Genomic DNA, 15,443 nt, shown 5'->3' on the forward strand with positions numbered 1-15,443 from the left:
GCTGTGCATGGTGGCTCACACCTCTAATCCTAGTGCTTTGTGAGTCCAAGGTGTGAGGATTGCTTCAGGCCAGGAGTTCAAGACCAGTTTGGACAACATAGTGAGACCCTGTCTGTACAAATTATTATTATTTTTTAATTAGCTGGGTGTGGTGGCACACGGCTGTAGTCTTAGCTATTTGGGAGGCTGAGGCAGCCTCAACTGAGGCTGCAGTAAGCTATGATTGTGCCTCTGTACTCCAACCTGGGCAAGAGAGCAAGATCCTGTCTCGATAGATAGATAGAGAGACAGACAGACAGATAGAAAGAAAGAATTGGGCAAACCATTTAATCCTAAGTCTCAAAATGAGTATATCTTATGTTCTCTCTGACTCAAAATTTTTGCTATTCAAATTCAATAAAAGTTGGAATCTGCAGCTTAAAATTGAGCTTTAAATCAAAAGAGTGGGTTGTTTTGCAGTATTCCAACCTATATTTTCTTTTTTTTTTTTAAAGTCCAATATTTATTTTAAAATCTAATCTGCCAGTTTAGCGTTTTCCACCAACTCGAGAACTGAAACTTTCACAGGCTTCACAATCATTTGCTTAGGTTCTGCCTTTGTAGGTGCCTTAACAGAAGCCATTGCAGTGTTTTTAGATACTTTGCTTAGCCTTTTTTGCTTCCTTAGCAGCCCTGATACCTTGTTCTCGTTGAGCCTTTCTAACTTCAGGTTTCTGATTCCTCTTGGCCATTGTATCAGCAAGAGAGGCACCAGTAATAGTCCCCTGCAATTTGACTGCTCGGCAAGTTCTTTTCTTTTGAATTTCTTCCAATTGTCCCTTTTTGTACTTCTTTCTGTAGAGGACCGTCCAGTTTATCTGCCGAGGATTCCCCTTGGAAAAGTACGCCGATTCGCATTTTGCATTAAGAAACTGGTAAACTTTCCTGTCGGTCCTGGCGTAGCGCCTCCCGCGTCCGGCGTAGACCTTGTACCGGCTGAAACCGCATAGCTCGACCTTCATGGCGGCAGCTCCACGGGGGGAGAAAAGATGGCCCCAACCAAAGTTTCGAATAATACCCTTTAGAATTCATAAAAGTCTAAGAACGCTTTGTAAATGGAATGTTTCATAGTTCACACTAAAGTGAACATAAACTGTTAAGCAAAACTTTAGATGACTTCTTCTAACAAAGGAAATGTACCCGAGAACCCATGAGAAGTAGCTTCAGAGTATTTTTTTTTTTTAACAGTGAGTACTCTGAGGTCTTGGAGTTTTAAATTTTATTCAGTTTAATTGCCAAAAGCCAAGGTGGAGCTGTGTAGCATTCTGAGGGAATAAAACCACTTGAAGCAGAGGTATTTTGCAGAACATATAGTAGAATAAAGCTATTCTGCCTCCAATATTTGGGTGGATGTATTTGGTACTGTAATCATTTTACAGATTGCTAATTCATTGATATAAAAGATAGTCAATGGTAGGCATGTTGGACCCATTCAATATTGGTTTTTGTACCATTCTGTTAACTTTTGTATTATTCATATATAATATAGATTTAACCGGATCTATTTTCTTATAATTTCATATTATTATTTTATGAAATGTTCTTTTAAATTTTGCTAAAATTTTGTCCGTTTTTTCTACAGAAGTAGGAATGAAATATTTAACATTTTCTGCCAGTTCTTACTATTCACTGTGTTCCAGAGTCTTCAATTTAAATATTTTTGTTTGCCAGGCTTAGATTTTCGTGTGTCTATTAAAAGAGTAGGAACATACTCCTCCATGCCAGACATCTGCTATGTATAAGCATTGATTTTTTCCCTCTTAAGAATAAATGTATTTCTTTTGTTAAGTTTGTTGTAGGTTAAAAAAAAAAGCACATTTATGTTTCTCCTAACATTTGGGAAATCAATTTATATTACTGTGTGGAGTATGTAACAAATGATGTATTCTTTAATTCTGAATCCTGTAGACAGTAGTTACACCCTTATCTTTTATTAATTGCTGTCTATTTGTAGGGTTTTGAACTATTCTGATTATTCTGCAAAGTTTATTTTTTAAATGACTAATGTAATGTATTGCAGTCAATTTTGAAAGAAGGAGAAAGATTTTTCTTTTTATACCAATAACACAAAACATCTATTTTTGTGTATTCTTTTTTAGATTTCAATATGAGCTTATTAAATGTGGTTGTAATCATATATAGTTTTCACTTAATAATTTTCAGTATTGGTTGTTGCTATTGGTTTAAATTACAAAATATTTCATAAACTGCAGCAGTTCCCAAAGCCCCTTGTAAATATTCATGAACTCAACCATAACTTAATATACTTGAGAGAATTATCTTTTACTACCATCATATGACTGAATTTAAATTTATCTAATGTGTTTAACTTTTTACAGGTTAAAAATTTATAAATAGTTTTTATAAGAATAGTTTGGTTTATATACTCTGTTTTCATTTCTAAGTTTTAATCAGTTATCTACTTTTTAGTTTACTGTTTCTCTTTTGTTCAATATTTTAAAACTTATTCAGGAATATGAAAAGATATGACAGTTTTATTTTGACTTCTGCATTTTGATTGGGTCCTTCAGTGAAAAATCCAGCAGCAGAATTTCTAATGATAAATATTTAATGTAAATACTGCAAATAAAATATAATTTCTTGTAATTTTTTTGAATGTATCTTTTGGTTGCACAGATTTTTAAATGCAAGAGATTAGAATGTCATAAATAAGCCTGTGTATTATTTTAAGAGCACGTATAGAGGAAAGGGTTATATGTTGGTAAAATACATTTACTGACCCATGTGTGAATTGGTGACCAGGATTGTTAAAGCATTGAGTTCTAAAAGTTTTTCTCTTATCTTTATATTCAACAATAGAAAGTTTTACCGTATGGTCAAATAACATCTTCATCAGGTTCTCAACAGGATACCTTAGTTAATTTTCAGCTGAGTGCTTGACAGGATTTTCTCTTTGGCTAGCTGGTTGGATGAGAGTCTAGACACTGAGAGGCCAGGCTTTCGTGGGGCCTCACAATATCATTATTGTGCATGTTGAGTAGGAGCAGCTTCCTCTGATGTAGGGGCTCCATGCCCAAACAACGAAGACAAAGACAGAGCTTTTGTTCTCGAAGAGAAGAGCTAATCCGACTGCTGCACACTGTGAAAAACCTTTTATGAGAGAGGAAAAAAAACTTTCCTGGAAGGTGAAGGGTTAGCAGTTTAACCTCTGACCGTAAAATAAGCTGGTAAGGGGGAAAAAGTGTTGGGTAAGGTAGAAGAATAACAGGAGAAACATTCATCGAGGTCTGTATGCTGTGTTTATAAAAACAGGTTAAGCACATAACTGTCAGGGGTGGATACTTGAGTTCTAATAATACATGCATATTTCTAATTTTTTTTTTGCTTATTCTTAAACATAGGTGTTTAAACTTCTTAATTTGAAGAGTGTATATTGCAGACCACACTATAAATGCAGGAAACAGTAGATGTCTAGTATTTACTCTTTTTCCTAAAAAGCTCCATTATAGTCTTCTGTCAAATTCTGAATGTTTATTTTCTGTTGTGTGAGTACAAAATCTGATCCTTTTTCTTCATTTTTTTCCCCCAATTTCCTTGTTTAATATGATCACGTTTGTCTATAGAAATAAAGAAGTAGGACACTGCATATCTGCGGTACATAATTAAGACTCTCTCCAATTTGGTATTTGGCATTCTGATACCTATTCCGTTGATACATAGGTCTGGTGGGCAGTGTTATTATACAACTCCTTGGAGGAGATGGTTGCAATCTTAGCGTACAAAGAATCCGGAAGCTCTGTCTGATCTTATATTGGTATTATCAATACCGAGAATGTAGTTACAGTCCATTTAGAGGTGATGGAAGTTAAGTTGCTAGTAACTGTGTCATCTTTCTGCTTTTATTTACCAACCTGGACTAATTGCTTCTCCTCTTGTCAGTCACATATCAATCTTGAGCAATAATTAAGGTTTTATGCACTTGGGCTTCTTGCTTGGATGTATTAATGTGTGTAACTTATTCCTGAGAATAACTATACATATGGGGAAGCAGCAGCTTATATTGTATTATTTGAGTCATATTCTAAGGATCAGTCTGCCATGGTGTCTTTTAACTAACTTAATGTTTCTTCTGTTATTCCGATTCCCTTTGGTAACAATACACATTTCTTCCTATAGTGACCCAGTTTCACTTTTACCATGATAGAAAATGAGAAAAGGAGATAGAGAAGGTGAGAGAGAGGAGAGATTGTGCTGGCGATTGAGTGATAATGAGGTAAGGGCGAAGAGATAAGTATAGAAAATAGAAGTTGAGAGTGAGTTGAAGGAAAGAAAAACACGTGAAACACATAGGTGGGCCAGTTAGGAATGGGTGGTGAGCTGTTGTGCAGCACTCTTAAGTTTTGAACTAATAATTAGTTGACCATAAATGTAAAAATTTCATAAGAAATTACTCTTTAAGACAGAAGTATAGAAGGATGGCATTACAAAACAAGTGACCAGACTTGGGAAGGTCCTGGGTGAGGGGAGGTAGATTTATATGAAGAGAAAGAAAGAGCCAGTAATAACCTACCATTTTGCTTAATGCATTATCTCTGTTCACTGTGGTCAAATTTCTGCATCAGTATCTCAGCATTTTTTCCATCTTGCCTTACAACAATGAATAAAGTGATAGTGAATAGTGATAGTGAATGCATATAATGATATAGTGAATATATGTAATCTCCACTCATCCTATCAACATCTCTCAAGGTGGGTACTGCTATTATCATTATTTTACATTGGAGAAAAGTGAGGCACAGAGTGCTGTGTAGCTTGAGAAAGATCATATATAGCAAGCTTGTCCAACCTATGGCCTGCAGGCTGCATGTGGCCAGGACAGCTTTGAATGTGGCCAAAAAATTCATAAACTTTCTTAAAGCATTTTAAAAGTTTTTCCTTTTTTTTTTTTTCTCATCAGCTATTTTTAGTATATTTTATGTGGGGCCCGAGATGATTCTCCTTCTTCCAGTGTGGCCCAGGGAAGCCAAAAGATTGGACACCCCTGGTGTATAATGAGTGAATGACAATGCATGGCATGTCTATGTGAAAGTTTGACTTCAGTATCCAGCCACATAACTACCATGCCGTGAATTCTTTAAGAATTCACTGAAGATATAATTATATACTACTGAAAGTTTTAAACTTCAAATGATAATCCCCCAACTCTTTTATTGTTTTACTTCCTTACTACTTTTTTTTAGGACAACCTAAATGGGAATTAATCGCTCACTTTCCTAGAGGGTAGACTAGTATTAGAATATACAACAAATATAAGCATATTTTTGGTCTGAGGTCATGAATTTCAAATTTATTCTTTTTCTTTCAGTTTGTTTTCCTGCTATAGTTTCTCAGCCAATAATTATTTTTCTAAATGTGTGATTCTGTTTGTTGTTCCAAAGGACATAATTCTTATCTTTATGAGTTCTTTGCTAATCTGTTTTAATCCTTTTGGCTGTCTCATTTTCTCATTGTTTCTTACAAGTTGTGATGTAAATACGCTCAAGAAGTTACCAGAATAAAGTAGTGTCTGCTATTCCTTGAAACTTTCTAGTGGCCAGTATCCTCCTAGATTTCAGTTGTTCTTTATGTTGAATCATGAAGTTGTCATATGGTAATATCAACATAATAAGCTCTAGTAAGCTAATTTTTAAAGTGATCAACCCTATTCTGAGATTGTATTTTCTTTTGATAGTGTGCCTATAAAATTCAGACATCTCAAAAATGTCAAATAATATACATATATAATGTATATATGTACCAATTCTGATTGAACAACTTGTATCTAACTTATTTTTTTAAATGTTCTTAAGTTCAAGGAAACAGGTTTAATAATGTCTATGTTCATTTTCTTTTAAAATGTTAACCTTAGAATCTGCAAAATTAGGATTAATTTTCCTGTATTTAGTGTGGCTCATTTGAAAAAATTAGATAAAAACTGTTTTCAGTCTAAAAGCCACCGTAACAGATTAAAAAATTCAAGTAGCCCTTTACTTTAAACATGTGATTAACCTTAAAGAATTTTTTCTTTTCTAATTTAAGTTCCCATGTCATAATACAGAGATAAAAAATAGTGGCCCCCTGACACACCTTATTTGGCTCACATGGTATTCATGAAATGTTTAATTATTTTTCCCAACTTAAAAATTAGGTGATTTTGTTTTCATAAATATTCTGGATTTTCTTGAAAAATCAAAAGTATCTGTCAACACTGGGCCCACATTCTACATGGCTGGAGCTGAATAATGGTTGCTTTTTTGGGAAGGGGAATGGGATCTATTTTTTACTACATGTCCTTTTATAGTCTGTCTTCTATAGGCTCACTCTACTCATTTTTATTACCTATATATCCTAAAGGCATTTAACCTTGAAATCTCCCCTTTGTCTTTTCTGCCTGTAAAAAGGGACTATATTTGTGTAATATATAAGGTATAAATAATTATACCTTGACTTTTTCTCAAGTTTTAAAGAAAATCTTAACTAGAAAACAAGTTTTATACCATACATAAAAACATTATTTTAATCTGTTTTTAAAATTCTTTGTGATATATCTTTGGCTCTTAAAGTGTAGTCTAGGGGTCTGTGGCGGTTCCCTGGAGTACTTCAGGAGTTCTGTGAGGTCAGAACTTTTTTCGTAGTAGTGAGACGTTATTAGCCTTTTTCGCTCCCATTTCTCACAAGTATATGGTAGATTTTTGCATATGCTTCAGGACATGATGAAGTTATAACTCTGATGACTAATGAAGTGTGTACTTGAAGATTTTTGTGCTTTACTAATTTTTAAGTTTTGATTTTTAATACGTAAGTGTCATTTACTATAACTCACCTAAACAAAAGTTCTTTGACGACCTCAGTGATATTTAAGAGAATAAATCAGTCCTGAGACCAAAAAGCTTGAGAGGTACTGTGCTGTACATTATGGGGGCTAACTAAAAACACGTCAGCGGCAAATGCCCAAGGATAATTTGTGTAATTACTATTTATTCTACATGATTACTATTTAATTGCCTATTTCTTTCTTGAAGTATGGGGCTTTCTTAATTAGTAATGGCTTTACTCGGCTCATTTGCTTGTTATCTTTAGTGAAAATATGTAATGAAAATAAGGGCGGATCACTCTCTTTGGTGTTAAGAATTACTTGATTTATTATATTACCTTTAAATCAGAATTGATCAGGTTTATGTTAGGGTAAGCTAGCTACTTCTTAAAATAAGCACATTAAAATAAGCAAATTAAGTTTATGACATTTACTGTGAAAAATTGATATGATAGGGAATAATTTTATTTGCATTATATATTTCCATTGAATGGAAGGAATGGAAAATATACTCAATAACAAACTGAAAAAGTTACCTTTATAAAGTGTACATTAAAATTTGAAACATGATTCCTGCTTTTAGGAGCTTTGTTTAAATGAGACACAAATAAGATGGTTTGGTAGCGATGGTTATTGTCTGGAAGTGGGATAGTCTGTGTGGTTGTAGTGTTTTGGGAAGGTCTCATAGCATAGATCAGGAATAAGGCATTGATTTTAGAGAGACAGAGAAAAGTGAACATAGGATTTCAGAAGGGGGCGCACCATTTGTTGGAGTATAAGTAAATCCTTGGAATTGGGAATAAATTTTATTTATGTGAAAGGACACTGGGATTGAGTAGAAAATTTGCGTTGGAGTTGGTGGGAAATACATTTAGATAGGTAGGATGGAATTGGGTAGGAAGTGCAGAATTTTGCAACACTGGTTTTAATATATGGAGTTATTATGTTAAAATCTTAAAGTTCTATATGAGGCATTAAATATTAACACAGTTTGATGAGTTGGGTTTTGTTAAGCAGTAGTGAGCCACTGAATATTGTTCTGTGAAAGGAGGAATAATAAAAACTCTTAAGATTAATTTAGTGGCAGTGAGTTGAGAAGAGCTGAGTGGCAAGAAGACTAATTAGGCAATAAGAATTTAGAGTAAGATGAATATGGAAGAGGAGGAATGGATGACAACTACATTTCGAAGAAATAACTAACATGGTTAGGCAGCTGATTAGACATAGAGGATGAAGGCGTGTGAAGACTGATTCTGAAACTTTTAGCATTGGTGTCTGGGTTCCATAGGTAGAGTGAGAGGGATATGATTCAGTGTTGGACACTAGTCAAGGGGATGGTGTAATCAAGTCATTGGGAAAATTGAATTTGAGATACAGAATTTTTGCTTCATTTATGCTTATGAATATCTACAAAAACACTTAGTTTTAGATATCACATTATATATTATGTTCTTGTTTTTAGTCCAGTTTAAAACAATATTTGAAACTTGAAAAATGGCAGAAGGTTTTTAAAAGGCTTGAGAAAAATTTCTTTACAGAAAGATTTGTAGCAGTAGTTTTCAACCAGAACAGCACATAAGAATCACCTGGGGAGTTTTTAAACAATTGTGGATGTGTCTAGAATGGTATTGGGTGGAGTGAAGGGTCACGTTTTAAAACTTTAAATGATCTTCTTTAGGTAATCTAATGAACAGAAAGGATTGAGAACCACTGTGTAAATATATAGGAAATAATTTGTGAACAATGGGAAATAGAATTTCAGTAAAATTTTTTGAATTTGTTTTAAATTATACGTGGGGGTGATCCATTTTTTTTTTTCACAGCTCTTCAACAAGTGAGAAAAGAGTTAAATTATCTTCTGAGAGATTTAGTTGGACATTGGGAAGAACTTTCAACTATTAGTTTATTTGACACTTTAGGAGGGAAGCTGGGAGATTTGGAGCAGTCCCTGTATACGTGTAGAATATAAAAGGATGTGCCTTTTTTTAGTGGAACATAAAGGAGCCTGCCATGTAGGGAGAGGAAACAAGGTCTCTTGTGACCCCTCTTACCTCTGATCTATGATATATGGCAATTTTGTGTAATATCACATGACAAATTATCCTTGTGAACTTGTGTTTGCTCTTGAATTCTACTTAGTAGAATCCAGTCCAATTGGCCTCAAAATCAGATCACTGTTTTCTATTTGAAATACATAGCACTTTTAATATAATTCCCAGTAACTTGATAATTACATGTTTTCTTTTTCTTTTTTTCTTTTTTTTTTTTTTTGAGAAGGAGTCTCGCTCTGTCTCCCAGGCTGGAGTGCAGTGGTGCGATCTTGGCTCACTGCAAGCTCCGCCTCCCAGGTTCATGCCATTCTCCTGCCTCAGCCTCCCGAGTAGCTGGGACTACAGGTGCCCGCCACCACGCCCGGCTCATTGTTTGTATTTTTAGTAGAGATGGGGTTTCATTGTATTAGCCAGGATGGTCTCAATTTCCTGACCTCATGATCCACCTTCCTTGGCCTCCCAAAGTGCTGGGATTACAGGTGTGAGCCAGGGCGCCTGGTGCTAATTATATGTTTTAAGAAAAATGGGTGAAAATTACTGTAGGACTTAATTATTAGTAAGCATGTTCAGACTAATAGTTTTCTGCCCCTTCAAGGAAATGTTTGTTTTTGCCAATATCACAGTGTTGTATTTACCAGTCATAATGTTGACCTCAAAGGTTAATGATATTTACCCATTATTAGTTTAAGGAAATTCTGGATACAATCAGGGAAGATTTTAGCAATAAAACAACATATTTAATTAGAAACAGAATAAAATATTCACATCTCTACTTTCATTTGCTTTTCATTCTACATCAGTAGACCTGTGAACTGAAATGTAATAGCTATGTTGTGTTCATTTGATTATTATAGTTTTACATTAACAAGTTCCTTAGTTTTTATTATGAACATTTGAAAGGTGTTCCCCACAAGTCCTTAGGTTTCTCTAACATGAAGGTATAGATGACATCACATCACACTGATATTTAGATTCAGTTTTTTTCCAGCTTGATAACCTCTGTCTGAGTACCTTCTGGGTCTCGATCCCATTTTGAGATATTCATTCTCTTTTAGTATTTCTGTGGCCCTCCAGGGGTATCTTATAAGTACTGAGGAATTGCTTGTCTACCTGAACTACTGTGCTTCATGCCTTTGCTCTTAATGTCTCACTGCGATTATTTCCATATCACTGATGCAATCATTTGTCTAGACCTTGTTTTAGTGCTTCACCTAGGATTATGCTTCTGACATTGGTGGGTGCTGACAGTGATATTCAGCCTCATCTTAGCCCATTGTTTGAAGTATATCCTATTTCATTATTGCTGCACTTGGCTCCTGGACTGCCATTTGTGATGATGTTGCTAGTCACAGGTCTTTGCAGTTTTAATGTCATGTGATCCTTCACAGCCTGGGTTGCGGTTCTGCAAAGTGAGTAGGGAGGGCTTCTCATCATCTGTGTTGAAGTTCTGCAGATCTAGAACTCATTTAGTTGTATAAAACACTATTCTTTCCTTTCCAGAGTATTTACATGCCAGCAAGATCACTGGGTCCAGGTCAGGTTCATAAAATACCCACTATAATCTACTGGGAGAGTTTCCATTGGACTCTTGGACCCTTATTGCCCTTGCCATGAATTCTGTCTCAGGAGGGTAGATCATCTTGTAAATTTTATGTTATCTGCTTCCTTCCCTGATATTTTACCACAAATTATCTATATATATGTATATGTGTGTGTATATGTGTGTGTGTGTGTGTGTGTGTATATATGTATCTTGAGTCAATTCATATATATGAATAAGTTCTTTTCCTAAGAGGTTCATTTTAAATATTATCTGTAGCATCATAACTGGGTTCATTATTTTATTACCTTTCAGTTTATACTCAACACAGAAGCCAGAGTGATCCTGTTAAAATATGTCAGAGCATGTCTCCTCTCTATTCAAATGCTGCTGTGGCTCCCTTTCCCAGAGTGTAAGCCGGTTCCTTTTTATCACTCTTAAGGCCCTTTATGTTCTGCTTATTCCTCCTTAACTCTCTGACCTCACCTTGTCTCATTATTTTCACTTATCACTCTTTTAGATTTTTTTCATATGAACAAATATAACTTTTTTTTTCAAGGCTATAGTCTTTTTCAGAGTTGTATAGTGTTTCATAGAATAATAATGGTATAATCATTTTCATATTGATGGGCATATAGGTTATCTTTCAAAACTTTGCCAATTGTAAACAGTGCTTCAGTGAACATTGTTTTATATTTATGTTTGCATATAAGAAATCGTGCACCAGCATGGCACATGTATACATATGTAACTTACCTGCACATTGCGCACATGTACCCCAAAACCTAAAGTATAATAATAATAATAATAATAATAATTACAATAAAAGAAAAAAAAAGAAAAAAAAAAAAAGAAATATATAATTTCTTGCATTTTATAAAAAAGGAGAATTTTTCTGTTACAATTTCTTTAGCTGCTCCTTTAGAAAGGGTCTATTCTTGGTAAATCTTTTAGTTTTGTCTTTCTGAAAATGTATTTATTTTACCTACATTCCTGTTTGCACAGTTCTTAAGTTTTTGAATATATTATTCCACTGTCTTCTGGCTTCCATTGCTGCTATTGAGAAGTCTGCTGTCAATGTAATAATGTATGTAGTTTTCTACTTATCTCTTTTCTCTCTAGGATGCTTTGAAAGGTATCCATGTCTTTTTATACTTTGCAATTTCATTGTGATGCATCTAGTCATGTCTTTCTTGAGATCTTGCTTAGGTTTGTTGTCATTTCCAAATCCAAAGATGTGTCTTTTATCAGTTTTGGAAAATCAGCCTTTATTTCTTCTAATATTATTTTCTTCCCTCCTCCATTATACACACTCTGGTGTCTTCGGTCTGATCTTTTAGAAATTTATATAGATTTATTTTATTCTGGTCTCCATTTTTCTTAACCTCTTTTATTTTTCTCATTTATTTTGTCTCTTTATGGCTCAATCTATTTAATATCATTTGTGTCTGACTTAGTTCACTATTTCTCTCTTCAGTTTTATAAGATGTGCTGTTCTATTCATTGAGCTTTTAATTTCATAGATTATATTTTTATATTTTTAAAAGTTCTAGTTTTCAAAATTTGCTAGTTCATGTTTTGAGTTATTTTATTGTATAACATTTTAAATATCCTTATAATATATGCTGTTTCAGGTAATTTTAATATTTGAAGCCTATGTGGGAGGAACAAAAAAAATTAGTATCTTAATTCCATTCTTTGTGTCTGATGGTTATAATCACAGATGTTTAGATTTTCTGTGGTAATTTTGAATTATCCATTTATGTTAGGCAAGACCTGAGTTGAGTGTTTCTTCTTCAAGAGGGCATTTGTACTTTCCTTTTGTCATGTGCCTGAGGTGCCATCTCTTTAGGGTGACAGGATCCATTTTAGGCTTCGTAGATACAAAGATAAATAAGAGTTATTGCATTTACAGTAAGTTTCTTAGTGACTTTATTATATTCGTTAGAATCTTATATTTATTCTACATTTACTTTTATTCTAACTTGAAAGTATCCTGAAAGAAAGGTCATGCATGGTTTAATTTGGTTCTTTGACGTTTTGTTTTAATGTATTTTTCATTTTAAAATTAATTTTAAAATATTTTTAGCAGTTATTCTTAACTTAGCTTACACATGTTTTTATGTTAGTGAACTTTAAGTCATTTTTGTAATATAATTCTATTCATGAATTTTAGCTTACTCCCAAATCATTGAAGCTATGTGTGTTATATCCAGGAGTATTAGAAGTCTACTGTACTTCAGACCATCTTTATATCAAAGAAGAAAGCTTTGAAGCATTTGCACATCTACCCAAAATTACTTTTTGGTGTAATATGAACATGATTTTAAATGTCATGAATAAAACGAAGCCGTTTTATGAGCAGTTCAGTTAATTTTACATTCTGAAGTTTCACATTAAGACTGTGTCTTGACAATATTTTACTTCAAAGAGTTAAGTATAATGAGTGTTGTGAATAAAAATATATGTCTTCTTTTTATTTAACCATATACTTGCTTTTTTATAATTCTTATAATTATAAAAATTATAAAGAATTACAACAAACAACAGTCTCATGCTAATTTAAAGCATGGCCTCTTACCTTCTTTTCCTCCTTAAAGGAATCGTAATAAAAGCGATTGCTTTAGGATATGATCTTAAAGCAACTTTAAGATCTTAGCTGACTCAAAGGTATATTAGGTTCTGTATGACAGATCATCTTTCTTTTAATAGGTTAAAAGCAACCTATTAACTTTTTTTCCCTGTGTTCTTATAAAAACGTTTGTGTTGGCTTTTAATGATTAGTATCTGAAAAATGTCAAAACATTGATTCTCAGTTGTAAGTTCCTTGTCGTAGATTAATCAAGATTGAACATCTGTGGTACAGCATTTCTTTCCCTTTTTTATTGTTGATGTTTTTTTTAAAACTCTCATGAAGGGCCTTTGGGACAGATGGCCCCTCACTGTTGATGGTTCGATTACCATGATCACCCACAGCTTCAGAAGAGTGCGAAGAAAAGAAATTGCTTTCTTTGTCAAGGTGTTTTCAATTCAATTCTCACCCATTAGCCCTGTTTGGTTAAGTTTGGAATTACTCTATCAGGTGATTGATGAGGGTTTTCATTTTATTATAATAGGTCTTGTTTAAAAGGAATGGATGTAGCAAAATGATATATCTAACATGCTATGAGTTATATTTTCTTAAGGTTCTTTGAAGTTCCATATTCATTACCTTAGTTAGAATTGGCTAATATTTGCTCAAAAAAGAGCTTCCTTGTTTTAAGTTGTGATGCTGATTTTACATCTTTCTAGAAATATTTAGAAAGGTTGGAATTATCCATTATCCAAATTGTTTTTTAAGGTTTGAGTTTCAAAAACACCAAATTTATTTTAAAGTGCTAGTTTGATTTTCCAGGATGGCTTATTCGAATGAAGATAATCACAGTGGATCATTACATTAAATTTTATTTCCACCATTGCTTATGTGCATTTTTAGAATGGTGAACAAATGGACATATTTTCAAAATTGCCTACTTTTAATTTTAAATGTATGCATTATGTAAAATAACAAATAGAAATGTGATCTCTATTTTTGCAAGTGATTATAAAGTAAAAGATCTTGAAATAATGTTTTCATTTCTGTGAGATTTTTGTATGTGTGAATCAAACTTACATGATTAAATGAAGAATTATTTTAATTTCAGATTGAGAAGGTATTGATTTGAGTATTATTAGTAATTAATCTCCTTTTCTAGGTTTCTTCACATACAAATTTCCGAGTATTGTTCAAAGGAAGTCTGTAAGATTTAGGCCATTGTTTTACAAAATACAAATATTTGGCTTGGTGAGAATGTCTTCCTATAGATAACTAAGAAGCTTTTAGACTTGTGGATGTTCTTTAAATTACTGTCCAATGAATGAACAGTAAAATCAAAGATCAACCAAGTATAGCAAATTGCAGCAGCATATTTTAGAAAGGATGTTATATAAGAAGCAAGGATACCTGAATCCTAGTCTTGGCTTCAATAGTTACTAGCTCTAGACACAGGATACAGTATAACTTTAGGTGATTTAAAAAAAAGAATATTTAATGTCCTTTCTCATTCAGAAAATACAAAGTTTCTATCCATATATAATGAACCTTTTCTTGAAATACCAAATAAGTAAATAAAAGAGGCCTTATTATTATTATTACTATATTTTGCATTCACGGATAGTCTTTCTGTTGTTCATATTGGAACTAATTGCTTAAATTCATGAAAGAAAGCATTATAAGACAGCACAGCAAGAAAAATTTTCTCACATATCTGAGTTGGAAAAGTACAAAAGGACATCTATCTTGTTTAGGTGTGGACTACCAATAGGTATGTATACAGCATACAGCATATAAAGTTAGAGTAATAGGCAGTATATCTTGTGTACACATAACTATAGTCCTCCATAATTGTTCCTTAAATCATATGGTTCCAGTGTCACAAAACACTCAATTTTGAAATAAAATTCTTTTCATTGGGATATGGAAATAGAATTATGTAGTATCAGTAGTATCTGGGTTTTAAAAACATTTTGGTGGTATTTTTCTTGCTAACATTATTTTCTGCTGTAAGTGGCATAGTTGATGTTTGTTTCTAGCCCTATGAAGATATATTTGTTGTCATATCAAGTATATATGTAATAAAGGAAAATATAAATTATTTATTGTCATATTTTAAAGAATATTTATATTTTTATAAATATATAAAAATGTCATGCATACTGGTTCTTCACTCTAGGCCCGCTTTATGGCCTAGATTATCCTTTGCTTGTCTAACTTGTGTCAATTTATGTCCTTTCCTTTTGAAGGAAATATTAAATTTCTTAACATGTGACACATAATGCTAATCATTGTGAGAGATACATAGTCCATGCTGTTAGTTCTCAAAGTGTGGTCCTGAGACCAGTAGCATCAGTATCACCTGAGAGCTTTTTAGAAATGCAGTTTCTCGGCTGGGCGTGGTGGCTCAAGCCTGTAATCCCAGCA

General features: G+C 33.3%; 1 protein-coding gene across 8 annotated transcripts in view; it reads left to right on the top strand.

Moving 5' to 3' along the window:
* Positions 1–15,443, top strand: part of DENND1B (DENN domain containing 1B) — a 260,436-nt gene that overhangs the window by 41,129 nt on the left and 203,864 nt on the right. The window contains exon 3 of one of the 8 annotated variants that reach the window (XM_054452072.2): positions 841–2,771. The exons of the other annotated variants lie outside the window; for them this stretch is intronic. Within the exon in view, the coding sequence (XP_054308047.1) occupies positions 841–989 (149 nt within the window). The 3' untranslated portion in view covers positions 990–2,771. Of the gene's footprint in view, positions 1–840; positions 2,772–15,443 lie in introns of those variants that run through there. 8 annotated transcript variants of the gene reach the window in all.

This window comes from Pongo pygmaeus, chromosome 1 (genome assembly GCF_028885625.2).
Source record: "Pongo pygmaeus isolate AG05252 chromosome 1, NHGRI_mPonPyg2-v2.0_pri, whole genome shotgun sequence".
NCBI lineage: Eukaryota > Metazoa > Chordata > Mammalia > Primates > Hominidae > Pongo > Pongo pygmaeus.